The 26,774-nt window shown below is 39.8% G+C and overlaps 3 protein-coding genes across 10 annotated transcripts; 1 reads left to right on the top strand and 2 right to left on the bottom strand.

Moving 5' to 3' along the window:
- Window positions 1-569: 569 nt before the first annotated feature.
- Window positions 570-2,620, bottom strand: LOC135300734 (ubiquinol-cytochrome-c reductase complex assembly factor 6). Its single transcript, XM_064420487.1, has 2 exons — window positions 2,465-2,620; window positions 570-844 (listed from the first exon to the last, which is right to left on the bottom strand). Exons 1-2 carry the CDS (start codon window positions 2,618-2,620, stop codon window positions 749-751), a joined length of 252 nt encoding a protein of 83 aa, XP_064276557.1. The 3' UTR covers window positions 570-748.
- TDG (thymine DNA glycosylase) lies at window positions 2,612-12,235 on the top strand. 5 transcript variants are annotated; one of them, XM_064420478.1, is made up of 10 exons: window positions 2,612-2,706; window positions 5,121-5,269; window positions 6,051-6,280; window positions 6,759-6,828; window positions 7,417-7,552; window positions 7,632-7,714; window positions 7,795-7,889; window positions 9,376-9,547; window positions 9,833-9,961; window positions 10,063-12,235. In XM_064420478.1, the coding sequence occupies exons 1-10, from the start codon at window positions 2,612-2,614 to the stop codon at window positions 10,197-10,199; spliced, it is 1,296 nt and encodes a 431-aa protein (XP_064276548.1). In that variant the 3' UTR covers window positions 10,200-12,235. The 5 variants fall into 5 exon arrangements, with proteins under 5 accessions (XP_064276548.1, XP_064276547.1, XP_064276549.1 ...); XM_064420477.1 differs by having other exon boundaries at window positions 10,060-12,235; XM_064420479.1 differs by lacking the exon at window positions 2,612-2,706 and adding an exon at window positions 2,761-2,886 and having other exon boundaries at window positions 10,060-12,235.
- GLT8D2 (glycosyltransferase 8 domain containing 2) lies at window positions 7,417-26,774 on the bottom strand. Of its 4 annotated transcripts, XM_064420483.1 has the most exons (12): window positions 24,727-26,774; window positions 23,956-24,111; window positions 23,351-23,456; window positions 22,787-22,841; window positions 21,293-21,388; window positions 19,940-20,108; window positions 18,203-18,320; window positions 16,756-16,840; window positions 14,577-14,689; window positions 13,974-14,140; window positions 13,423-13,535; window positions 7,417-12,886 (listed from the first exon to the last, which is right to left on the bottom strand). In XM_064420483.1, exons 4-12 carry the CDS (start codon window positions 22,803-22,805, stop codon window positions 12,714-12,716), a joined length of 1,053 nt encoding a protein of 350 aa, XP_064276553.1. In that variant the 5' UTR covers window positions 22,806-22,841; window positions 23,351-23,456; window positions 23,956-24,111; window positions 24,727-26,774; the 3' UTR covers window positions 7,417-12,713. The 4 variants fall into 4 exon arrangements, with proteins under 4 accessions (XP_064276553.1, XP_064276556.1, XP_064276554.1 ...); XM_064420486.1 differs by lacking the exon at window positions 23,351-23,456; XM_064420484.1 differs by lacking the exon at window positions 23,956-24,111.

Raw genomic sequence — 26,774 nt, 5'->3', positions numbered from 1 at the left:
ACTTCCAAGTACTTTGGCAGTAGGAATTAGGGAGCTTTTTGTTTCCTTACTAGGTGATGTGTCAGACTGTGTTTTTACAAGTTAAACTTAAGTGACAACTGAGGATGAAGCCTGTGCTTTGTCCTGGCACCTTTCTCAAGTAAAACAATCCCAACCTTCCCAAGCTCTATATTGTACCTTCAAAACTGGGTTGTTGAGCCAGCTTCACAGGATGGTGACTGAATCTTCAAGTTCCTGGTGCGAGGGTGTTGTGGTGATTCTATTTCCAGACTGAAAGGTAAACCTGCACTTTGTTTCAGAGTTTTTGCGTATTTACAGCTATCAAAAGCAGCCATGGACAGATGAAGATGCCCAAATGGAGCACAAACAAATCTGACTTCAGTGTGATCTGTACATATTTGCCCCATTTTAACTGAGATGGCCAAGCTGTAAGATTCCAACCTTGGAATGGACCAAAGCAGGTTTCCTGTCAGTGATACATCTGTGTCATGGTTTGACGCCTTATTCTGTAGGATACCTAAAATGTAATCCAGACTTACGACCTCACAAGCATTTTGGCATACAACTGATGGGACTTTTACCAACAGCATTCACTGTATGTTTATTTTTAATGCTGCCTGCAACTCTGCTCAAAGGAAAGCAAAGACACATTACAGGAGCACAGTATTTCACATATGCATTTCTGCAACTTAAACAGTTGGATAAATATTTTATCAGTTCTAGTTTTCGTAACAAAAATAAACTCTGGTCACTGTTGTGAAGTCTGAACTTCGCTTGATCTTTCTTTTAGACCCAACAGTTCAGTTCTCAGTTCTCCAGGCTTAGGAGGTACTTCAGGTATGCTCTATTAAAAACAGAGAAAGACATCAGTGTTGTGACAGAGGAAAAACTAAACTCCCAAAACAGTAAATCAGCTTACTCTGGAAGAGCATGACAGCTAAACTGTGATTTTTCTGCCCTCTTTCTGAGCAGAATATAATTCCTACATGCAAAACACCTTAAGAATTATTACCTTTTTGTAACTTCACTTATTTTATAGTAGCAAAATGCAATTTGAAAAAAAAAAAAAAAACAAGATGAAAGGAAGAACAGACCATTTGTTTTGAAGGAGCAAACCTTATTTTTGCCACTAAAGAGAGTTTGGTAATAATGTTCTGGCACAGCTGAAGTTTCCACACATACTCTCGGTGATAGAAGAAAATGTTTCACTGCTTCTACTTTCCTGAGTTAGAAATAAGGCACTGAAACTGGAGATAAAATTTTTAAAAGGTACCAGATAACATGACATTTCAAGAACTGCACCTCCTCAAAACTCATACTACTGAAGAGATACAGATAATTTGATCACTCTGAATAAATATGTCAGTTTGCCAGTAATGAAGGCTACAGTAGAGACTACTAAAACACATACATTCTAATGTATTTATCAATGACTGCAGCATCACTGCTTAAATTTTGAGCTGACAGCTCAAGCATGGTAATTTTTTTAAACTTATTTCCCATTTGAAAGTAGCCCAGAGAATTAAAAAACCCAAGAAAAATACGTGAGCAGAAGGATGAGAGAAAGCTTTCAAGTCAGACCCCCAGGAGGTTTAACTAAACCATTACTATCCCTAGTGGAAGGTCTCATTTGGAGTTTAGTTCTGTGACTGCAATTTTGACATCCTTGTCTGTCATAATTTCTAATGTTAACTTTTGGTCACCTTCATTTCCATACTGGAGGAAATGAAGTCTATTTAAATCTAGTACAGCCCCTTCTTGCCACTTTTGCACACTCTTTTCAAAACCCAGCTTCCACAGCAGAGACCCCTTCTGGACACGATACCACGTTCACAGTGGAGGCGACTCCCCCGAGGAGTCACAGAATCACAGCACTGTTAGAGCTGGAAGATCATCCTCTGGAGATCATCCAGTCCAAGCCCCCTTTCAAGGAGGGTCACCTAGAGCATATCACACACAAATGCGCTCAGGCGGGCTGGAATGTGTCCAGGGACGGAGACTCCATGACCTCCGTGGCCAGGCTGTTCCAGCGCTCTGCCACCTCAATGGAAAGTTCTTCTTCATACTAAGGTGGAACTCCTTATGGTTTAGTGTATGGCCTTTGCTCCTCATCCTCCTGCTAGTCACCACTGAAAACAGCCTGGCACCACCCTCTTGGCACCCACCTCTGAGGTATTTATAAGCATTAATAAGAGCCCCTCTCAGTCGTCTCTCCAAAGAGACGCTGCAGACCCTGCACCATCTTCGTGACCCTTCACGGGACCCGCTCCAGCAGCCCATGGTATTGCCGGTACTGAGGAGCCTAGAACGGCACAGAGTGAAGGACTGGCGGCCTGGCCTGGCCTCTGCAGAGGCTGATCTCTGCCCACCGCCAGGCCAGAGACGTCTCCGAGGCACGGCCTCTGCGGCAGACCCTCCCTCCCGCACACACGCTACCAGCGACCGGGACCCTCCGAGCACTTACAAGGTCAGGCCTGTAGTACCTGTGCACGACCTCGGCCCCCGCGAACATGGCCAGCATGCTGGCCGCCAGCGCCCGCAGGTAGGTGGGCCACGGCGCGCCGGCGGGCATGGCTGCCGGGGCGGGCCCTGGGCACGGACCGCGCCGGACATGCGTCATCCCCGCCGCCGGGGAGGGGGAAGGGAACAGGGAAGAGGGAAGCGGCTGCGGAGGCCGCCCGCAGCAGGAGCACCGCGGCCGCCGGGGTGAGTCGCGACACCGCGCCCGCGGCCCGGCCCCGCCGCCCCCTCACGGCCCCCGCCCCGCCCTGCGCCCCCATTGGCCGGCGCGGTCACGTGGGCCGGGGGGCTCGCGGGGCGGCCGGCGGCGAGACCCGCGGCGGGAGCGACGGGAGCGCCCGGCATGGAGGGCGCCGAGCTGGGCAGGTACCGGCGGCGCCCCCGCCGCGCTCGGAACTCGCGCTGGGGATCGCCCCTTGTCCTTCTCCTCCTTCCCCGCATCCCACGGGAAGCCGGGCCCGCGCTGTGGCGGCCGCCTCCCTCCCCCTCCCCTGGGCACAAAGAGGGAGGGAAGGCGCTCCCGGGGCTCCGAGGCTCCGGGCCCGCGGCTGGGAGAGCGCGCTGGCCCTGGGCGGCGTGGGGCGCGATCGTGTCTCTCTGCCCCGAGGGGCATTTGAGAATTATTTAATACCTGGTTTTGTTGCAGTGAGCATACATTTTTCTTTACCTTTTTCTTTTTTTTTTTTCTTTGTTTTTAGCATGAACGGAAAGGGGGGGCGGGGAGAGGAAAAAATAATGAACTGAAGGGAGGGGAGAGGAACAAATCACTACCTTTTCATCGTGATACTGAAAGTGCTTATTTAAATGTTCTGTAATATATATACGTCAATGCAAAAAATAGTTCTGAACCCACGCAAGAAATATGCCCTAAAATATGTGCAAATCTGAAAATCAGTTTTGTTTGTTCATTAACTGCACAAGTATTTGATGTAAAATGGAACTCTTCTTGGAGAGGGTTTGAAGTATTCCCTGTACACAGAAAATATCCTATAGCTTTGTTAGGCAGCTTCCCTGGGAATCTGACAGACGTGTGTTCATATTTGTTCTCCTTGTTTCAGGATAGATATCTGGGTTAAAATTCGTGTCTTGATCACAAGACTGTGGGTTTCTTAGAAACCCTGTGTGTAGAAGGGAATGGTTGCTTCTTTTGAGAAATTCAAAATCAGAATCATTTAGGTTGGATAAGACCTCTAAGATCACTGAATCCAGCCATTAACCCAGCACTGCCAAGCCCACCGCTAAACCCTATCCACAAATTTACACATCTACAACATCTTTTAAACACCTCCAGGGTGGTGACTTGGGCAGTTCCCTGGGCAGCCCATTCCAATAGTTAACAAGCCTTTCTGTGAGGAAATTTATCCTAATATCCAATCTAAACCTCCCCTGGCACAACATGAGGTCTGTTCCCCTTGTCTTGTCACTTGTTGCTTGAGCCTAACCCAGCTTCAGTCTCTTTTTAGGTGGAGGGTGATAAGGTCACCCCTGAACTTCCTTTTCTTCAGGGTAAACACCCCCAGCTCCCTCAGCTGCTCCAGACCTTTCCCCAGACCTGTTGCCCTTCTCTGGACATGCTCCAGCACCTTCCTGTAGTGAAAGGCCCAAAACTGAACACAGGGCTCAAGATGTGGCCTCAGCAGTGCCAAGTCCAGGAGGAAAATCCCTGCCCTGGTCCTGCTGGCCACATTATTGCTAATACAGGATGCCATTGGCCTTCTTGGACAAATATCTCTATCTAAAAATTATTTGGTGTTTTTAATTATATATCTGAGATTATAAAATTATTTCCTGAAAATCTGCTGTTCACCAAGTCCTTGCTATGTATGTGTGAGGCAGTAGAAGCTATGGACAAGAAGGTTGCTGTGTAGGTAGAAAGGAGTGACAAAATAAAGTAGAAATGGGTATGAGTGTTGTATATGACTAATAAATGTGTGGAGGGAGAGAACTGTCTTTATGCATAGGATCTGTGTATGTGTGAACACTGCCTTGTGGAATAAGTGCAATACTTGCGTTGGGATCCAGTGTGCGATAGCAGGACAACATCTGCCACACAGCTTGTTAAAGCTGTTTAATAATCTGCATAGTAACAAATGCTGGGTGTATTCTTAATGCTTTACAGCCCTGAATGATTCATCCATTCTGTATCTTACCAGATCAAGCAACTGACGCCACATAAAAAAGATCTAAAATTTAGGGAACTTGAGGAAGCTCAGAGAGCTTTGGCTCAACATGCGTTATAAATTGTGATCTGTTTGATAGATAGTTTGCTTTGGAAATGTGTGCTACAGTGATTTTACCAAAAAAAAAAAAAAAAAAAAATCTTTACTCTTCCCTTATAAATGCTGTGTTAATTCCACATCATAGCAATCACAAGAGAGCTGTATTGTTAATGTTGGGGTTAACTGATACAAGGTAAGCAGCCAGACTGCTTTGATGTTGTGGATAATTTAGTGCCTTGTTAATATTGTTAATAGTGTCATCAGAGAATGTAAGTGCAGTACATGCCAGCCGTGATAAAGTTTGATGTTTACATTCTGTTTGGTACATCAGTAAGTTTCTAAATTTTTGATGAAGTATTTCTGTCTTTCTCTGTCTCTAAGATACTACGCATATCTTCAGCAAGCTCAAGCGTTTTACTCGTTTCCCTTCCATCAGATGATGACTGCAGCGCCCAGCACGGAAATGATGACTGAGCAGCCGACTCTAGAGGGCATTCCAGAGCCAAACATTGCTCAGGAGCCTCCAAAAGGTAGCTTGGCTGGGCTGTGCAAGTGAGCTGAAGTGAGAGTGATTGATTGGGAAAAAATAATATTGCTCTTAAACTGCTTCCTTGGACCTACTGGATTTCCTCTTCTTGATGCTCACTGCAGAAGTATTGATTAATTGTATTCTTTAAGAAACGTGTTCTACCAGACAATTAAAAAGACAGAAAGTAAACTCATGTATGCACATTATTCAGTCTCACATAATTATCTTGTTCCAAGAAAAGCAGGTTTTTTTTCAGTAGGTAGATGCATTATTTTAGCTGAAGTCATGGGTTTTAACATTGTGTTAGAGAAGGTTTATTTAAGATTCTGGCTTCAAAATACCTATTTTTTTAACTTTCTGCAAGAGAAGTATGGTACAATTTATTTGAAATATTTTTGTTTGAATGGTTGCTTAGTTTTTGTACTAATCACAGGTAGGGAATTGGTTACTAAGAAATGTTATGTTTAGTGTGGCTTATTTAAAAAAATACTAACTGTTGGAAAGTGACACTGTTCTACAGCTCAACATTATTAATGAACATAGAGAGAGAGAGCAATCTCTGGGTGGTCATGTCATGGCCAGTGCCTGTGCTGCCTGAATCTCTAAACTTTTAAGAGCCAGAAGATGAGGAAGCTTCAGGTGTGTTGCTTAAATTAATGAATTTTGAAGGTAAATTTACCTCTTTGATTTCTCTCTGTGTCCATACATTTAGCTGAGTCTATTTGAATATCCACAATGCAACATGGGAAATTCACAAAAAGAATATTTGTTGTGTGTTTCAGAAGTTAAAAAAGGGGGAAGGAAAAGAAAAGCCAAAGCAACTGAGCCAAAGCAACCCAAAAAGCCTGCTGCTAAAAAAGAAAAAACAGCCAAGTCAAAAGGCAAACAAGAAAAGATCACAGATACTTTTAAAGTCAAAAGAAAAGTGGACCGTTTTAATGGTGTATCTGAAGCTGAACTTCTGACCAAGACTTTGCCTGATATTTTGACCTTTGATCTGGACATTGTGATAGTGAGTAATTCAGTTTCAAGATTAGGTAGAAGAGTCTTGTATTTACTTGTTATGATTTATATTCTTTCTGCTCACTCATCTATATTGCTTGTATGGCAAGATCTTGCAAGATAAAGTACATAAACTGTTTCCTGTGTGTAGAGCTGCTTTGCATTTTCTGTTAAAGCCATAGTAACTTAGTCCTAATTTCTGAGAAATCTAAGGCTCATATTTAGTACAGATTCATGAGAGCCCATAACTAAGTGCTTTATTTCCTGGAAGCTCTGCACCCTCTAAGCTGCTCTTTTGACCTTGCACATCTAAATGAGGCACTGCTGCAAAATTGTCAGGTTTTAAAATAATAATGGAAGGTGCCATTAATGCATTTTTATTAACAGTAACTTAGAGAGAATTGAATAAGCATCGTTACTGTAACTTGAATAAATTCTTGATTAGCAAGCCATGTTGTCATTGTTAAAATGGACTGGTATCTTTGTAGATTGGCATAAATCCTGGCCTGATGGCAGCTTACAAAGGACATCATTACCCAGGACCTGGAAACCATTTTTGTATGTTTTTGTTTTTCTTTCTTCTTTTAGCATTTGTAGAACTTTGTTAGAACTTGTGGCATTTTAATTAAACTAGTTTGGTTTTTGTTTTTCTCTTGGGTTTTGGTTTGTTGTTTTTTGGATTTTTTTTCTTCAGAGAGGGGTTTTCATATGCTAAATATGAGTTCAAGACAGTGGGTTCCATCAGAGAGGCCCAGTGAAAGGAGAAGCAATGGCAAGATTGTCAAAGAAAGCTGACATGTTGTATTTGCTACATTTTTCCCCCCAATCCATATTGATCACTGCTTAAATGTCTCACAAAATCTAAAGCTCTGTATTGAGCTTCTAGAATAAAAGACTGGTTTGCAGGATAATGATAAGGAATTCCTGTTCACTAGGGCCTTTCTGCCCTCTTGGAGGAGGTAAAGTAATATTGGCTATTTTAAAACTTTCTGGATAGGGCAGTAGTCTTCCCAAATTAACTGATACTTTGTTAAAATAGATTATTCCTTTAGCATTCCAGTACTGCAGTAGTTGAGTAGAATTTTTTGGTTCTGTTTTCTTTTCCTTGGGAAAAGGTAAATGCATATCTGTCTTCCTATATCACAGGGAAGTGTCTGTTCATGTCTGGTCTAAGTAATGAGCAGCTGAACCACATGGATGACCATACCTTGCCACATAAATATGGGATTGGATTTACAAACATGGTTGAAAGGACAACACCTGGAAGCAAAGACCTCTCCAGGTAAGACAATAAAAGGAAATATCAGGCTTGTTAATGAATTAATAGTTGTGATTATAATTTTGAGTATTTTGTCTTTTAGCAAAGAGTTTCGGGAAGGAGGGCGAATTCTGATGCAGAAGCTACAGAAGTATAAACCTCGTATAGCAGCTTTTAATGGAAAATGTGAGAACTTTTACTTTTAAATGATTTTTTTCTGCCAGTAGCTTCTTTTTTTTTCCACTTACCCTATATTTTCATTTTAGGTATTTATGAAATTTTTAGTAAAGAAGTTTTTGGAATTAAAGTTAAGAACTTGGAATTTGGGCTGCAGCCGCACAAAGTGCCAGATACAGAAACTGTAAGTATTGAGACTGAGAAACAAAACTGAGGCACTTCATTTTGGTTATATAAAAACGAATTAAATCTCAGGCTTTGCACCCACTTAGGATAACACCAGTTTGACTTGAGTACAAGAGGTGTGAAAGGTTTTTACTTAGGTAGAGAAAGGGGAGTAGTGCAGTTTTTGGACACATCTTTAATGCAGCTTCTTCAGATTTGCAGACTTCTTTTGAGAAATGGTATGTTATGGTTAGTAGGTTGGTGCATTCTCTGAGGACTGCATAAAATACAAGTAACACGTGCTTGCTTTTATGATAATTTTCATCTGATCCCCTGTGTCCAATTCCCTGGGTATTTGCATTACTGGATTTTGATATTGAGCATGACCATGCAATGCCACAGTGGGGGAGAAAGAACAACAAGTCCATCCTTGTGTTACTGCATGCAACCCTTCAGCATTGCTAGATCTGGGCATGCCCAAGTGCTTCCATCAGTCTGGATCTTCTTAAGCTGATCTGCAGTTTGAAGTTAAATTGGATGCTTAAGATAAAACAAGCAATTTGATGAAGAGTGCATTAGTCATAGAACTTCAGTGCTGGAAAATATCTCAAGAGACCAGCTATGTATCATTAATAATTTGATTGTTTAATGTGTTCTTATAAACAAGCTAAAGCAAAGGCAATTACACTGCTTGCCAAGGTAGCTTATTCTAAAGCTTCATTATCTTGTCAGTTCAAAAGTTTGGATTGTTTTTCTTCTTATTTCTATCCTCAATTACTAGTGCTGCAAGTTTCAGCTGCCTTTCTCTAAAGGTGGAAGTGCTGCCATTAGAGCCTGAAGAATCATTGGATAAAGTATTTGCTCCTTAGGTAGCTCTTAAGGACTTCTGCAGTAGATGTATTTGTAAGAAAAGTAATCCCCTTTACTGGTACTTGTTCATAAAGACTGCATGGTAATAGAAGTATTGAATACAATTTGTTTTTCTTGTACTAACTTGATGTCTTTAGTTAGGGCTCTTGGCAGAGGTAGAAAGAAACACTGAAGCTGGCTCCAACAACACTAACAATTTCACAGCCTGGCATACATCATGCAGATGCACTTGGCCAATAAGCCAGGCTAGTTAAGCTGTGCTGCCTCCCTCACTGGTTTGGGACCTTTGCATGCTATCCCATACACCTCTATGGCTCAGAGCTCTGCTTGTTCAGGGAGTTCTGGAGTGTGCTCTGTTCTCTTGTAGCACACATGGGTACTGCTTCTCCTGCAGCACATAAATAACTGGTGAAAATTGTGCTCGCTTAGCAGCTGGTAATCAGCCCTGTCTTCAGGGCAAGACAGATGGCTGACCAAGAAAAGTGGAAAGTCATTTTAGCCCCTTCCATAACCACCTCTAGCATTAGTTGAAGTTTGTACAAATAGTTTAAAAAGTTAAGTTGTTCTGAATGCACTAAGTATTAACTCATAGCTTGGGGATCAGTAATGCTGTTTTTCTTGCTCTTTGTCTCAAGCTCTGCTATGTTATGCCATCATCCAGTGCAAGATGTGCTCAGTTTCCTCGGGCACAAGATAAAGTTCATTATTACATTAAGCTGAAAGACTTAAGGGATCAACTGAAAGGCATTGCACCCAACACGGAGGTCCAGGAGGTGCAGTACACATTTGACTTGCAGCTTGCACAAGGTATTGTTGTTATTTTGTTCACACTTCATTAAAATGTAATGTAGTTTACAATACTAGCAGTTTCCCAAGCAGAAAGAAAGAATTTTTTAATGGGGAGATGTGATTCGCTAAAGTGTGTGGTATAGAATTACAGATTCCATTCTCTTTAGTACAGGCTACATTTTTTAAGGGGAGCAGGTAGAATCTTGTGGAATTTGTGGCAGTTTTTCAAATGTTTTCTGATAGAAGTGCTCTTTGATAATTTTTATTCTAAATATTAATGCTTGAGCTGTTCTGTTTGTGCAGAGGATGCTAAAAAGATGGCTGTCAAAGAAGAAAAGTATGACCCAGGCTACGAAGCAGCGTATGGAGGAGCTTACTGTGACCGTGCACCGTATGGCACGGACCAGTGCAGCTTGTCTTCAAATGGAACTGGTAGGTGCTTGGGGCATTCAGTCTGCAGCCAGTGCTGGGGAACAAAGAGCCCCTGGTGTCAACTGCCTTTAAAAATTGTCTGATTTTTGTTTGTTCAGCAGAAAGCAATCCACAGTACTGCGAAGGGTCGTCCTTCAGCGAGGTTCCTAATGGACAGTGGATGACACAGTCCTTTGCAGACCAGATTCCAGAGTTCAATGCTGGCATGACACGGGAAGAGGAGGGAAGCAGCATGTAGGAGCTGTTCCTTCTCAGCTATGCACACATGCTGCAGTTTTAATGCAGTGATCAAGATTGGTACCTCAGTTCTCCAACTGAAGCATCTGAATAGTATTTTATCTCCCCTAGTTATTTTATTATAGTCCAAAGTTAGTGTGTGGTAGGCTGAAATCAATGAACTAGAAAATTTTAAGGAACTGTCCAAACTTTTAAAAAAAAAGTTAGCCCTTTTTTGTATATGGGTTTTATATTTAATGTATACCACGTCTTGCAGTTTTAACAAATTGCTTTCTCATTTGTGAAGATTTCTTTGGGATGTTAATTTTATTCCATAAATGGTAACATGGTAGGAACAGCAGCAGTATACTTTTTACTGATCCCTCAATATATGGATATCTCTTAATACTTTTATATCCAGGGGGGGAAATGGAAAATGTACCCTTACCTTATGTGAAACGGTGTTTTTAATTATGCACAGTTAAGGAAATGGTGCTTTTTAATCCTGCCTTTTACCATCTTAAAAAGTGTAGAAAGTTGTGTTCTGCAGCTATGGGTGCTATCTTCTGGGTGGGACAAGACAGCTCTGTCTCTTCAGTGAGTGTACCATAATTGAGGATGAAGGGAGTGAAGACATCATCTCAAGTCACAACACTGGGGAGGAAAACTTGTGTCACACAGGACAGGGCCTAAATATCCTACCTGAGCTCTCTTAGGATAAGGTTTCTCTACCACTCCATCTCTTTTCCCCTTAAATTACAATGTAAGGAACTGGAATTGCTTTTAAAAAAAGGCAAAAACAAAGAGCAGTGATAGTTCTTGAATTTTGTGGTATTTAAACTCCATCATTTCCATGAAGTTAGTCCCTTCACCTTTAGCAGGAGATAACACCTTTGAATAAGACAGAGAATTGAAAGACTGCATTCTCTTAAAAGTCATATACAACTATGTTATTCATCATGTACAATTAGCACAGGATGAAATAGATTTGCAGTTTAGCAGTTTTTAACATTAAGCTCTTTTCAATCTGTAGTACCTTAGTGGTTGTTCCCTTTATTCCACTTAAAAGTTAAAGTTGAGTTTAATACAGGGAACAGCTGTTCCATGAATAAGAAGTTGTCTATAGAAACTATAACTGTCTTCTGAGGAACTTGCCTAAATGATACACGTTTTTGTCCGATATTAGTGACTGAGAAAAAAAATTCATCCTGGTGCCTAATTCTCATCTTCTTTCCCTCTTTTATCTTGTAAGGAAAAGATGAAGTAAAAGCAATAAGCTGATCAAAACACTAAAGTTTTGATGATCTTACAACATTTGGTGCTTCACAAACTTGAAAACAGACACAAACAGTATCTCCACACTCCATGCTGGTCATCTTCCTGTACCAGTGTGATTTATCCTCTCCTCACAGCTAGTGACAGTTGTCAGTTGTGTGTAACTGGTTAGTTCTAATCCTGCTGTAACACGTCTTACAGAGATCACACACTGTCAACATGTTGTGAGGCAGGCATGATGTTTACAGTTTCTTCCCAAATTATGTGGCTTAATTCTGAAAATCTTCAATTGAGTGAGTGTGCATTATAATTCTGACTGTGTTTATTAGCTGCAGCATAAAGCTGTTCCACATATTGTCAGAAAGGTATAGGACTTGTCTTGTCTGTTATTTAAAGTGTACTGTATCATGTATTGCTGTTTACATGGATGTTTTCCTGCAGGTGCTCAAAGTATCTTGCATCAGGGATTTGTTACAATTTAGTTTTATTTTCAACAAAATTAGAAGCATGAAATTAGCACTGCTGAGTGTGTAGCACAGTAGGATGTAACTCCTGAAAGGCTATCCTGTTTGATTGGAAGGGAAAGGTCTCTTCCTTAATGGAATCGCCCGCTTGGTTATCTGGGTATAAAATACAGTTGAGTGTGCAATGACCATTCCACTAAATACTGCAATTCTGTGTCCTCCCTCAAAACTGGTGCTCTTTTTGTTACAGTGATACAGAAGTTCTTAATCTGTCTTAAATCTATGAATGTTTCACAATAAAATCAGGAATTGTACTGCAGCGTATTGGAATGTATTTTGCATCTTGCTAAGTACACTATAGGATGGTTTACAGTCAGAGATGCCACAAAACAGTCACCACACAACAGAACACAGTAATATGTGCCCTGGTTTTCAATTCAGGCTGTTCATGTGAGCTAGATAACTAAACACTTCTTGTACATAACACTGCAGCTATCTCCTGTGTAGATTTTTTCCTACCAGAAGACATTGGAATCTTCCTTAGAAAGACCTTAAATTAAAGCACTCTGTCTGACACTGAATTTCACCTCTGTAAGTGTTTAGTGAAAGTCAAGATAATCTGAACTATGTATTGGTCAACCTGGCCTCCCTCACCTGCCATAAGCACACAAAACTGATGGTCAATTATTCATATTTCTAACAAATACTTTGTTTTCTAGAATCAATCACTCATACAACATGTTGCATCTCAAACTATTAAATGCATCCCATACACTACGTTATGCAGTATATCAGTATCAGCTATCAGGACGAGTTAATTTGAACTTCCCTGAGGGGTCAGGAATAAACCAGTTTTCCCAGAGATCAGTGTGGACACTGGGGTAGTCCCAAGGTTTGTATCTCCCATTCCAGTGAAGTAATTTAGCTTCTTGAAGAAATTGCTCTGAGTAACGGGCATCAGGACTCCAACCTGCATGAGAAGATTAAAAAAAAAATGCAGTTTTTGATAATGTAAGACACTGTAGAGTGACTTAAATTCAGGTGACTTTTTTCAGAAATCTGATTAGTATGCTTGCATGTTAATTTACAACTAGTTGTATGATACAGCAGCTTTTTTTCAGCTTGATGCCTCTTATGCTGCATCAGCAAAAAATCTCAACAAGTTTCCTCTCTCAACACTTTCAACATCTTGGCATAGCTGGGATTAAAACCAAAGTAAAATCTATTCATTTTACCATACCAGCTAAGCCATTATGTTTTTCCTAGGATAATTCACCAGTCTCTGGTGAAAGGTAACTACATCCTCCAAAATGCTGACAACAAACTGCCAGGCCTCCCCTTGTCTTCCACTGCACCTGACTTTTTTCAGTCTCTCACTATATTCAGATATTTCATATATTCTTTCCATGTAAGTGGCACATGAGGTAAAGTCACATAAGGTCTTGCACTGGAATCTCACAAACTCATGATAGTTCCAACTTGCAAACAGTGAGAAATTAAACTTACCAAGATGCCTTATGTGCCACATAGGATTAATAGAGGAGTATTTTCCATGAAATACAATCAGCATTGGGGAGGTTGCCACACCACCCCCAAGGGTACTGCTATAGAGGTTTTCCCTGCAAAAGGAAAAATAAAAGAATATGTTCAAAACCTCAAGGAATCTTTAGTACAAAAGGCAGAAGATTAAAAATAAGTATCTGGCAAGGAGGAAATTCTCCTCCTTTAAGCTAGCCTCAGGAAGGGAAGATCATTCAGTGGCTTCATCCCAGGCTAAGATGGTCACCCAAAATGAGAACCAGATGTTCTCAATGTCCCTCAGGATTAAGCGTGGTTTGTGATTGAACACAAGAGTAAAATTCCAAGTGGCCATTTCCTGGTACAGAATTGGTCAGATTTAAACATATGGAAATGCTGGAACATGAGTTACTTCACTTGACAAGATCTCAAAAGAAAGACTGCTCGGAGTTAAAAAAACCTAGAAGAGCTTTTAAATGGAACTAAAACTGTAAAACAAGTATTAAAAGTAAAGCATGAAGCTAGATTTCTACACATACTCTACGTTTCTTTGCATCCACTTTTCCAACTGCTTTGTAATCCGCTGATGTTTCCATTCAGTCATGTTACCAACAATTACTCCAGGATTGAAGGAGCAGGTACTGGGACTGATGCCAAGATCTCTAATGGCTTGCTTTCTGTAGTCCAGGAATCCCATGTATGTGTTCTAAGAAAAAAAAAAAAAGTACATTCATCCCCTATGAATCTCTGTAAAGATACATGTAAATGCACCTCACTCTCACTGAGAAGGAGGCTAATTATACTCTCCCAAAGATAAGTTTCTAGATGGTGGTTACCTGTCATGAGTTCTGTATGACAAGGCTGTAAGGCAGGATACTTCCAGATATTAAATTACTTTTTCCACACTATAGTACCATGGAAGTTTGATAAGGTTTTTACCTTGCTATGTTTGTTTTTGGTACCCACACTAAATCATGCAGCACCACAACTGTACCAGTACAAAAAGTCCTTAATTACCTGTTCTATTACAAAGCTATCTACATATATATATATAAAACTTTCATTTTGGGGAAAACACATAAAATCACCTTATATTTATAGGCAAACACATTCATTATTAGAATTCCAGAATGGCATCTTACCTGCATCCCTACACTTCTAACCATTTCATGTGTAGAAGGCAGATCACAATCATCTGAAAAAGCTGCTGCATGTCCAGGAGCTAACTTAGTATTGTAGAGTTCCTGGATGTCACCTGATTACAGAAAGGTCACAAGCATGAGACAAGACCTACTGCACTGCTGCAGAGCTGATAGGATAACATCAGCTCTCATATCTTACACACACACCAGTTTTAAGGATAGCCCCTATTGAATTTTGTAATATGGGACCATTTTCAAATTTGCATTTGGATGTCTAAGGTCTTTCTTTAGATATTATCATTGGTATTCAATACATTAATATTATGTTTATCCAAAATCAGCTACAGCAGAAGCCAATAGGACTGTTAAAAAAGCCTGGTTACAAACTTCTGCATTCATTGAGCTTGTCTATGGAGAGGGAGGGCACAGGCAATTTTTCTGAACTCTTCAAGTCCCACAGAAGTTCCACTTCAATGTCTTGTACAGGTGAGGTTTTTCCTATTGTTATGGCATATTTATCTCCTAGGAAGATAACTGGATTCCCAGCAATGGCTGATTGAAATGTACCTGTCACTTGACATCCCTGCTGGCTTCACAGCCCACCCAGCTTCTTCTTGGTGGAGGGAAACATTGTAATGGCTGGCACCTCACTCCTCACCTGACTGTCAGGTACCCAAGATGTGCCAGAACAGTTTCAGGGCAGGTGGGAAGCACAGCACTGCCACAACAATTGAGTGAGCCTGCATCCCAACCCCGTACAGCTTTTTTGCTTTTATCTCTTTTACTTTTTTACTGCTGGTCTTCTGCCAGGTCGAACAGCTGAATCAGCTGTTTCTGCAGCTGCACAACTGCAGGTTACACACGTAAGAGGAGCTGCCTGGGGACAGGAAAGGCCACTTGGTCAGCAGCGGTCCACCATGAGGTGTGATGTGAAACTGCACCTTTACCCTGCAGCCCCACAGTTCTCATCAGCTGACACCCCCAGGGAAAGAGAGAGCCCTGTGCTGGTGAGCACAGGCGCAGGCAGGGGTGAAGGGGGAGTGGCAGGCTCAGCTTGAGCTGCTCCTGAAATTGGAGTCTAAATGAAGGCCTGGAACCTTACAAAGAGTTAAATATTGCTGCTGCCCATTGATGACAGACAGAACAACAAAACCAAAAAAGGAGAGATTGTCACTGGAAACACCCATGTTGGAGGAAGTCTATGGCAAATTAAAATGAGACAGAACTAGTTGTCTTTTACAAAGCAGCAAATAGTGACCCCTTTAAGTGCAGGTGGTCTGAAATCTGCCTCTAAAGAGACAAAACTATAAAAAGGTGCAGAAAAGCAGTGGAGAATTATAATTTTGTCATATACAAATTCTCTAGTGTTAATGTTCTTACAACAAAGACTAATAAAGGCCCAAAAGTTTATTGTAGTTATACTCACTCCTTCCAAAGGAAATTTTGCTTAGTTGCCCTCCAGGGTTAAAACACAACACTCTGGTTAAAAAGTGCTTTAAAGTATCAAGAAAATATGATAAAACAAATATGAAGACAACAGCTCTACAGAGAAAAAAAAAAACAACCAACAACTTGGAAACAGAACAGAAAAAACTCACAAGAAATGAATCTTTAAAAAAATAATTGGCGTCAAAAGAGATCACTTGGATGATAAGAAAAAATAAAATGTTTTTTCAGGATTTGAATGTCTTGTAAGTGCTCCCACTCGACTAGGAACTCTGAAATCTTCATGATTCTGCAAATTGCTTTACATTCTGAGCTGAAGATGCTCAAAACCATATTTTGAGTGTTTGGAGCTTCCATCCACTTTTTTGAGTAAACTCCTCCTGCTCTCAAGAACAGCAATTCTGGATAAGGATCTGATAGCATTTGTGGGAATTTAAATACCAGAAAGAAATGCATGTCACACACTTAATAAACATTGCAGCATCTGAGTGAAATCCATGGTATCTTTTAGCAATTGACCAGAATCAATTAAATCAATTTGATCACAATTATTCAAAATATATGCAAGTAAGTTCTTCCTCAAACTTTCATTTAAACAAACAAATTATTTGTAGTTTCCCTAAGTTCAACACTCCTAGCAGCTGCCTCAGTTTCTATCTCATATTTCCAAATGGCTGTAAAAGCTGCAATAACTTGGATTTTAATTGTTAGAAACTGCTTTTTAACAGCTTACCTTGAACAATGACATCATCATCCAAATATATTACTTTCTCATGCTTCTGGATAAGCAAAGGAAGATAAAATCGAACAAAGTTCAGCTATTAAAGAGAAAGAAAAGGTAAAGACTAAATAGTAAAGCTGTTTAACGCAGCAGTCTCAGGCTTCTGTCTCTATTAAGTCAGTTGGAATTTCTCTCTTTATTGAGCACTAATCAGTGACCATTTGCTTCCTTCCCCATAGCTTTCCTGCTATCTCAAACCCAGTATTATTACTATTATTGCTGTTATTACTTATCCACTATAGCCCTAACCATGTAGCCCAAATCTGTTGCTTCCTCACAGAATCCTTTAGGCTGCAAGGGGCCTTTTGAGATCCTCTTGTTCAACGCCCCAGCTGCAGCAGAGCCCACTTGAGCAGGCTGACAGGTACCATGCCCAGTTAGGTTCTGAATATGTCCACAGACAGAGACCCAACAGCCTCTCTGGGCAACCTGAGACTTTTAAACTCATGCTTTAAAAAGGCTTTTCTTTAGCTCAGAGAGAATTTCATGTTATTTGTGCCCATTGTCTCTTGCTGTTCCCCTCAAGTATTTACACACATTGATAAGAACCTCCTGAGTCTTATCTTCTCCAGACTGAAACAGTCTCAACTCTTTCAGCCTCTCATATAAAAGATGCTTCAGCCTCTTAATCATCTTTGTAGCCCACGTTAGACTCGCCCCAGTAAGCCCATATCTTTCTTATACTGGTGGGCTCAGAAGTGGACACTCCAATTTCAGATGCAGCCTCATTAGTGCAGAGCAGAGTGGAAGCAGCACCTTTCTGGACCTGCTGCAAATGCTCTTCCTAGTGCATTTTTACAGCATACATCACACCAAACATTTCAAAATGTAATAGTATCACCAATCCATTCTAAAGGAATGACTTGACTGGTGACACAGACATGGGATAACTTCTACAATAGCAATGAAGAACAGCAGAGGGAAAGGGGACTGAGAATGTAAGAACAACCATAAGAATTCAGATCATTTTACCCAGCCCCTGCTTTCACAGTGGTCCTAACCAGATGCTCAGTGAAAAATAAAAATAGAGCAAGCATGCAGAACAGTTGCTCCATGTATTCTCCTAGCTTTCAGCTATTTTCAGCTCAAGGCATTTTCTGATCTAGATGTGATCTAAATATGAACTTTGATCCTAACTGAACCCCTGTACCTTTTTACATCCACAAGACCTTCCAGCAAGGAATTCTAGAGATGCAGTACTCATTGCATGAAAAGTGTACAACATCTCTTGTTTATGCTGTCACTCTGACTAATTTCATCTCATGGTCATTAGCTGTCACACTGGAAGAGACATATACACACACCTCCTCCATGAAATGGAACAGATCAAGGACATTTTTAAGCCCTCAATAATTATTAAAAACCTCAGTAATTTGTTACGTGGCATTCATTGACTCACAGGCTGAAGTAGCTCAGGACGTGATGCATCTTGTCTGATTTTTCCTTTTAGTACCATAGGATTGAATTCCACAACCTTAAATTTTATTTCTTTCAGTTTAGAATTTTCAATCCATTTTCTGTGATGGAAAGAAAAGAAGTGATAAAAGAAATATCAAGTGTTTCATACTTCCAGGAGGAAATTCACAGACACTTAGGAGAATAAGAGACCTTAAAAGCTCACTTGATCTATTCTATCCCAAGACAGAATCACTTATGTCTACAGCTACTGCACATAGACCTTTGTTAAACTTATTCTTAAAATACAAAAAATGCCCCACAAAACCTCAATAAAACAAACACCCCACACACTCCCCAAACCAGAGACTCCATCTGTAGCCCAAACAACTAATCTTTCACCATTATTTACAATATTCTTCTAAGTTTTCTTGCTATAATTAAAGATTATAATTTCTTACCCTCTCTACAGTGTGTTTAAAGCTGAGGTTAGTCTTCTCCCTTTCCTAGCTTTATGTTCTTCCAGATGACTTCTATACCACCTCCTAATCATGTTTTCTTTGGACTGAACTAATTAAAATTAATTTTCATGTTTTTGTCAGATTTTTTAACACCACTGTTTATTTTCTCTCCTGACACAAATTGTGGGTACAAAGGCTACAGAACTGAAGTAGCCAGAGGTGAGAACTGCTAAGAAATGTTTTCGTTTGCATTCGCAACTTGGTCCTCTTCAAGACAATGTTTGCAAATTTGAATGCTGAAACAATGAACTGAAACGTCATGAAATTACATTCATTGAAATGTCAGGATATAATTTCCTTTCATGAAATGAAGAATTCTCATTTCATGGAAGGAAATTAAACAGCAAATCAAGGAATTAAGTGAAATTAAAAGAAGAGACATGAAAAAAAGAGAAAACTATGTAATGAAGTGAAACCAGTGAAAGGAAATAGAATGAAATGAAGTACATTGAAATGAGATGAAACCTCAATAAATTGTGTTCATTGGAATCTAGAGATTTCATTTCCTTTCAAGAAATGAGGAATTTTCATTTCAGGAAGGGAAATAAAATGGGAAAAGAAGGATTGAAGCAAAAAGAATAGAAAGGAAAGGAAAATTTAATGCAGTGAAATTGAGAAGAAAATTCTGAAATTAAGTGAAAACAATTAAATTGAATGGAATGAAGTGCTGTGAAATGAACTGAAATTTAATGAGATGAATATTCATTTTGAAATCCTGAGATTTCATTTCATTATAGGAAATGAAATGAGAAATTAAAGAAGGAAGTGAAATGGAAAGAAAGGAAAGTCATCACAATATTTTTTGGTTCTCGTTTTATAACTTTAATACATCATCAACTGAAATTAGCTTTAAACAGCAAGTTTTTTCGACTCTGAAGCTGAAGACCCAGCACCAGAAGAGGTAATTGCAGTTCCACAAAGTGGGATTGTGACAAGTAGGCAGTGTATCCTTACCTCACTACAGATTCTTCTACAACCTAGCTACAAAAACCTAAGAACAGGCATGGCCTGGTTATTTCACACCCCTTTGCACGACTCAGTGCCTTGTGGAGGACAAAGCTGGCCTTTTTCCATCACATACAGAATCCTGTGGGGTGCTCCCAAGACCACTACATTTTCCTGAAAAGCCCTCTGAACTCCAAAAGTGGTTATGCCTGTGCTAGGGGGAACAACAATGTGGCTCTAACTACAGCCCAAAACAAAGCAAGGCTGGTGTGTACCGAATGTGTGGGATGGTTGTCTTCAGCCCAATGATGTAGAACAAAACATTGGCCTCTGTGTTGCTGTAGATGCTGCTGATCGCGGCCACAGCTGCACCCATCCTGCCCGCAGCAGCGCAGATCACCACTGGGATTTCTTCCTCCATTTCCTCAGGGCTCTCTAAGTCCACTACAAGAAACAAATCGATTTTACAACAGATCTGGGTCACAAAAATGAGTAAGTACTACCACAAGCAGTGGAATCATTTTATCACCACTCCATTTTTCCTTACCACATCCTACACACATCCCCATCTTGCAAGGCACACAGCTTGAGCTGTTGCTAATCCAGAACCACTTGCAGGTTGACTGGACTGTTGGATGCCTCCAAATAGAATAAATAAGAGCATTTTCAGAATCTTCTACTCAGCAGGGGCACAATTCAGCCTGTCCTTCATGTAGCTGCTCATTCATATGAAATCTGGAGAGGTTTGAATACCTTTGAGACTTCTCAGTTACATTTAGTACAAATTGAACAATAGGTTCCAAAATTATTAAAGGAAGGAGGTAAGTCAAAGAGACAGTGCAATTGCATGGGCTCCACTTCTTTGGCAAGCTGGCTTGAATGGAAGAGTACAAAAATTTATACCACCAGGAAATTGCTAATGATATAAGGGAAAAAACCCTAAACTACACTGAATGAGGTCACATTCCTGCTAAAGATTTATATCCCTGATTAACTTACAGAACTTAAACAGATATAACTGTACTGGTTAAAACATAACAATTACAGTCATAACAACCCCAAGAAAAATATATTGAAAACAAATTATTTATATCAATATAGAGTTTGTTTACCTTTACTGGCAGCAGCAAGTAAGCTATTTATATAGATACTGTATAAATAGCTTACTACATTTAATACTAGTCCAACTTTATTAACCTTGCAGTTTTCTGTCACTATAAAAATTCCAGCTAAAACTTCTGCTGTAAATATGAAGATTTGATGGTCTATCTGAAATGAATAATCAAGCCAAGAACATTCCCAAGGAGGCAAGTCGTGATCAAAGTTTATTACCACTTGACAGCTCCAATCTGTTCAGCTATGTAAGGATATACTCCAGCATCCATCTACATCAGTGACATCTGGATAAAAACTTAATCAGAATTATAACTCTTAGTCATCACTATCAATCTCCCATAATTTTATTCAAGTAATTCAGGAGCAAAATGCTTTTCATCACAGACTATATGCAACAGTGTGAGTAGCTCATCTATGGCAGGACATTCAGTAAGGTGAAAACTGCTGTTCAAGTTAAGACGTGAGGAATACAAAACAGGAACATAAATGAAACTGAAGTGAGAGTCATTTACCTGTTTCATTTCTTAATGCCAAGGGCACTTGGTGAACTTTGTTATACAGAATAGCGCACACGGTTAAGACAAGAAGTACCAGTAAGATTTGGTTAACTGAAACAAGAGGGAGAATGTGTTAACAATCAACATAACAGCTAATTCCCAAGTATCTGACTAAGAAAAAAATCCAATTTGCAACCAGTACAGGTGATAGAAGAATTTGATAACCTGTTGTGTTTTTCTCGTGTTATTTGATCAAGCTAAAAGCTTTCCATTAGAAAACACAACAATAATTCTCCCTTATTAAAGTAATCCCAAACTATCTGATTTTCATGGTTAATTTGCTCACTAAATTATACGAGTCCCAGTACATTTGGGTTATCCATACTAGAAAATTCACATGTTTCTGAATTTAACCAGGAACTCGGAACGTTGGGTTTTTCTTCCTGGCTAGTCTTTTGTCTGTTTACACTCACTTAATGAGTTAATTATTTTTATGTAGCCCTTCTATTCTGTTATGCTTCCCTGATGAAACTTCAGACACAGGAGAATTTTTATATCTATTTCAATGTTCAGATCTTGAAGGTGTACTTGAGCAAAATACTAAAAATTCTAGAAAAACAAACCCACCATGCTAGTGAAACCAGGAATGTTTAAAAATATTTGAAAATACTTATTGTGACAGGGTAACTTAAATGAGTAAAATCAAAGCAATATATCTGACCGTATATTCTGATTTATAGTTCTGAGAAGACTGTCTTGTATAAATTTAAACCATTCAACACAAAACAAGCATGTGCAGATGTTGTGACAGTTCACCAAGCACAACAGGGAAGGAATACATTGCCCTCATCAACATGGGTGTTCTTTGTTTCAGACTACTCTGTTACTTTTGTACCACCATAAAATGTATTTAACGTGTTCAAAAGAGCAAAAGGAACAGAGTTTTGATCTATTTTAATCAAAATGGCCAAGTGGCTACAACTGGGCACAAGACTAGATTGAAATTGGTAAACCAAACCGTCACTAATTCAAACCAGCTGAGAAAAAAGCCCACTGACTTCTGAGAAATTTTGGGCACACAAATAAATGCGGAAGTCCATTTTCAGTCACTGACGATTACAGCTAATGAGAACCCCACAATTCTTGGGGCCACACCTCAATATTAAGTATGAACAGCATTAATGTGCAGAGCTCTGTAAAATTCAGCTTCAGTGCCCTGGGCACAATTCACATGAAAACAGCAGCTACTTGCAGTATTGGTGGGAAATTTCACAATCTCCACTCTTGTGAAGTAAAGCAGTGAGTAATTTTGAATTAATGTGAATTATGGTGGTACTTATCTGACAGTTAACAGGAAAAGACTTATCTGCATACTTAAAGTTATAATTTAGCAATACCAGAACTATAAATTTGTACACAACTCTGAAAACAGTTGCATGAGAAATTGGATTTGACATTTATGTCCTCTTTTAAAAAGTACATCTTTTAAATGTGTTTAATCTCTCTTACCTTTCTTTAAAAGAGCCATGTGTCCTGTTGAATGAGAAGTATGATCTGTGGTAAACTAAAATAAAAAATAATTAAAATTAAAAAAAAAAAGAAAAGAGAGAAATATCATTATTTCCACAAGTGAATTCTAGTTAGTTATATAAAGGTCTAGGTTTTGGATTATGAATTTTTACTGCTGAACTGATAAAAGTAAAACTGCAATTAATCTCCGTAACTACATTTTTGTTTTTGAACAAATATTAATTTTATCTGTTTTAAACATTTTTATTAATAATTTAAGCAACTAATAGGTTGTGAAAAACATTTTCATAAATCCCATCTGATCATCCATGTCAGTAGGCGATTTCTAGTACACTTTAAGATACTGTGCAAAGCAGTATTAAAACATCCACTAATGCAATTTATAAATATATTTATCTCTGATTTCACCCCCAACATAGTAACTATAGCAAATACTGGAGTCTTGCTGGATTATGCATTCCCAAACATATGGGAACCTTATACCAGGGCAGTGTCTTCTAGACCCTCAAAAATTTCAGAGCAATAGTGCAAATATTTTCTTACAGCTGTATTCTTCCAGTGGGTGTAGTGGGCTTGTATTTATGTATATTTTTTGTGATGCTGAAGAAAAGGAGGTAGCCTTCCCTAAAACTGTGCTTCTAGTCCAGGCCTGAGAAGACAGAACATAATCCCTAAATTACAGGATTATGAGAAATACAACATTTGTTTGAATTCTGGACCCAAAACAACTGTTTATGAAAGAAAACACAAAGCACACAACCAAAACAACAACAACCAACAGTAAAAACAGCACTAGAAGTTGGATGGGAGAGAAAAATCCAGCTGTGTGATCTAACCTTTATACTGTGTAGGGATAGAACAAAAAACAATTTTTCCTGCTTCGACACTGACAGATATGGACACATTACAGCACAGATTAAGATATAAGATTGGTTCTACACGCACGTAAAAGTGAAGTTTATCCCAACTCCTTGACAAATCAGATAGAACAGCAAGAATTCTCAAAATCTGAGTCACAAAACTGACCACCTCCCATTGGTTAGTGCTCAAGTTCAGACAGAATACTAAATTAGTCTCTACTTTGACCAACAAGTTAAATGACAAAACCAAAATTATATGAAATCTAAGATGTGGCATTGTTTACAAACCCCTTATATTCAAATGTATTTAAGTCTCAGCTAATGGTTAATTGGAGTGAGAAAGGAGTACTCTGGAAGTTCTTCCACATCTGCACTACTTATCTACATTCCAGGAGACCATTCTCTTCATGTGGCATTAATATACACAGAGGAAATCAAGCTTATCTGTTGGAAAAAAAAAACACAGCTGAGAAAGCCTTTCCCTCACGCACTACACAGAAGTTTTACTTTCTTTTACACTTAAAAACTCTACTCATTTAGGTAAGCAGAGAGACAACAGAATCTGCTACACTTTTGGACTAATTTTCTAACCCCACTTTAGCTGATGACAATCTTCTCCTGATTTCCATAGAGCTGCCTACTATCTTTGAATTAGCATTCACAACAATAGCCACGAACAATCCTGATGATCACTGCAAGATGAAAGCTGCACAGCCACAGCTTCATGTTATCTCCAGAAATTATTAAATCCACATAAACTGACCCATGTTTTAAATGTTAAAATCAAAAGACAGACTCTCACACAAGTCTGAGTTCTAGAACTATAGCATTCCTAAGCCCCTGAAACACCAGTTGATTACCTACTGATTTTTAAGAAAAGAGGGGTACATTTGTGCCCCTGCAAATATTTACTCATTTACTGTAGACATTATTTCCTGGAACCTGGCAGTCCCTAACTCAGCTGCCAAATCCTGTAACAAAACGAGAGGCTGCAGAAGGGAAAGCTCAAAAACAGTGACATTACTGCTCAGATATTTCCCGCTTAATTAGTCTTTTTACCTCTTCAAAGCAGCACAGTATTCGGGACTCCTCTCTCCTGAAGCGCTGTAGAGTTATTTACTTGGATCCTAGATACAGCCCACAGCTGTAAGCACTCTTGCCAAAGCGTCCTCGACCACCATCCTCCTTTGAAGTCACCCCCACAAGGGCCTTACAGGGCACAGTAACAGTTTTATGATTCAATTCCTTTTTTGAACTCTTCAAAGTTTACTTTGGAGTTGTGCTGGTTTTCTTTCCTTTCTCTGCTGCTGAGGAATAGCGCAGAGTCCAGACGCTGTGCTGGAGGAATGTGAGCACATAAACCACTTCCAGATGTGCAGAGTGATGATACAGCCCCAGATCTGGCAAACTTGCCTCAGAGCTTCAGCTAGCAGATTGCAAACAAATCCCACAAGACAAAAAGTCTTAAAGGGGTGGGGGAAAGAGAAGGAAACAAACCCTTCCAGAAGTTACTTCCAAAATCTAGCTGCAAGTTATGTTTTTAGCCATTATTTATGGTAAATGTGAACAGGTAACTAGTGTGCAAGAGCCAGACTACAACGTGCCAAAGTCTAACAGAAAGTCAAAGTTTTTCCAATGTCTGTTGGCAGAGTTCTTGAGAGTCAAAAGCTAAGGAAAACTTGCAAAAGTCAACTCTGAACATGCATTTTGACTTGAATCATCTAATTTCCTAATCTTTGAGCATTTAATCCACAGGTTTGGTTCAGATTCAAAAGGATCTTGGATCAAGGTAAGCAGCACATGGTGATACTCTGCCTACTAAGCTCTCCTGGAATGCTTTTGCAGTTTTCTTTCTACAGCACTTCTTTTATTTGAATTCTGTCCCTCCCTTCTAGGAATGAGCTTTCTAAATGATAAACCACTGTTTTTTAACAAGACTTTCATGAGTACTGAAAGGAATAACAATAAACATCTTCAACTCTAAATTATTTTTCGTATTTTTATTGTGAGACAGTGCCAAATTTATGAGAAATAGTCAATAAAGGTCTTAAAAATCTTAACTATTTTAAATGATGATTGCTCCATTTGCAGGAGCCAAAAATGTGGGATTTCAACTCTGTGCCTCAAACATGCCCAAACTGTATTATCTGATTTTGTACAGGAATCTCTCCTCTGCTTGAAGAAAAATTAAATGAAGAGTTATACATACAGTTATATGATTTGTGCAGATGGCCACAACTACTAGTATTTTGTTGTGCTATGATATTTAAGTTGTATTAAGCTCATGTTCGTCACAATCCACCCGTGTTTTTTTCACCTTCCCTTCCATTTCTATGTGAATTTGAACAGATCTGAGCAGCACGCAGTCATGTGAGCCTGCAGAACTGGGACTGGCTCCTTCACCTGGCAGAGCCCTCGGGATTACTGGCAATGCAGTAACACCTTCACAGAATCAGGTTGGAAAAGCACTCTGAACCCATTAAGTCCAACCTACAACCAAGCACAACCTTATCAATTAGACCACGGTGCCACATGTGCCAAGTGCCACATCCAGTCCTTCCTTAAACACCTCCACCACATCCCTGGGCAGCCCATTGCAATGTCTAATCATTCTTTCTATGAAGAAATTTCTCCTAATGTCCAACCTCAATTATATATGTCAACATCATCATTTACCGTGTAGAACTCAACAATGAGAAGAGACTTTTAGCACCAGCTACACCTTCTTTGGACTACCCACAGCATCACACGTTTATATTTTCAGAAAACACTCCCCTCACACAGGAAAGAGCAGCTTCTCTCCTGCAGAACGAGACCTTCGAATTCACTCAGGTCACCCGCTGCCAGCTGCAGAACCGAAACTCGGTTGCTAATCTCAACCTCCTATGTTTAAACAGGAACTCATTTCTTTCTCGCCGCACACCTCGCAAGCAGCAGCATTGCCTCGCCTACCACTAGCCAGTTAAAAAAAAAAAATTAAAAAAGGAGCATGCTATATGTTTCTGAGGGCTCGGCGGCAGAGGGGGTGCCCCAGGCAGAGGAGCCCACGCCGCGCCGCGGTGCCCGAGCGCCCCTGGGGCGGAGCGCGCTGCAGGCATGGAGCCCTT

This window comes from Passer domesticus, chromosome 5, assembly GCF_036417665.1.
Source record: "Passer domesticus isolate bPasDom1 chromosome 5, bPasDom1.hap1, whole genome shotgun sequence".
In the NCBI taxonomy this organism is placed as follows: domain Eukaryota; kingdom Metazoa; phylum Chordata; class Aves; order Passeriformes; family Passeridae; genus Passer; species Passer domesticus.
The sequence above is the reverse complement of the archived record's forward strand: the minus strand, read 5'-3'. Positions and strand labels throughout refer to the sequence as shown.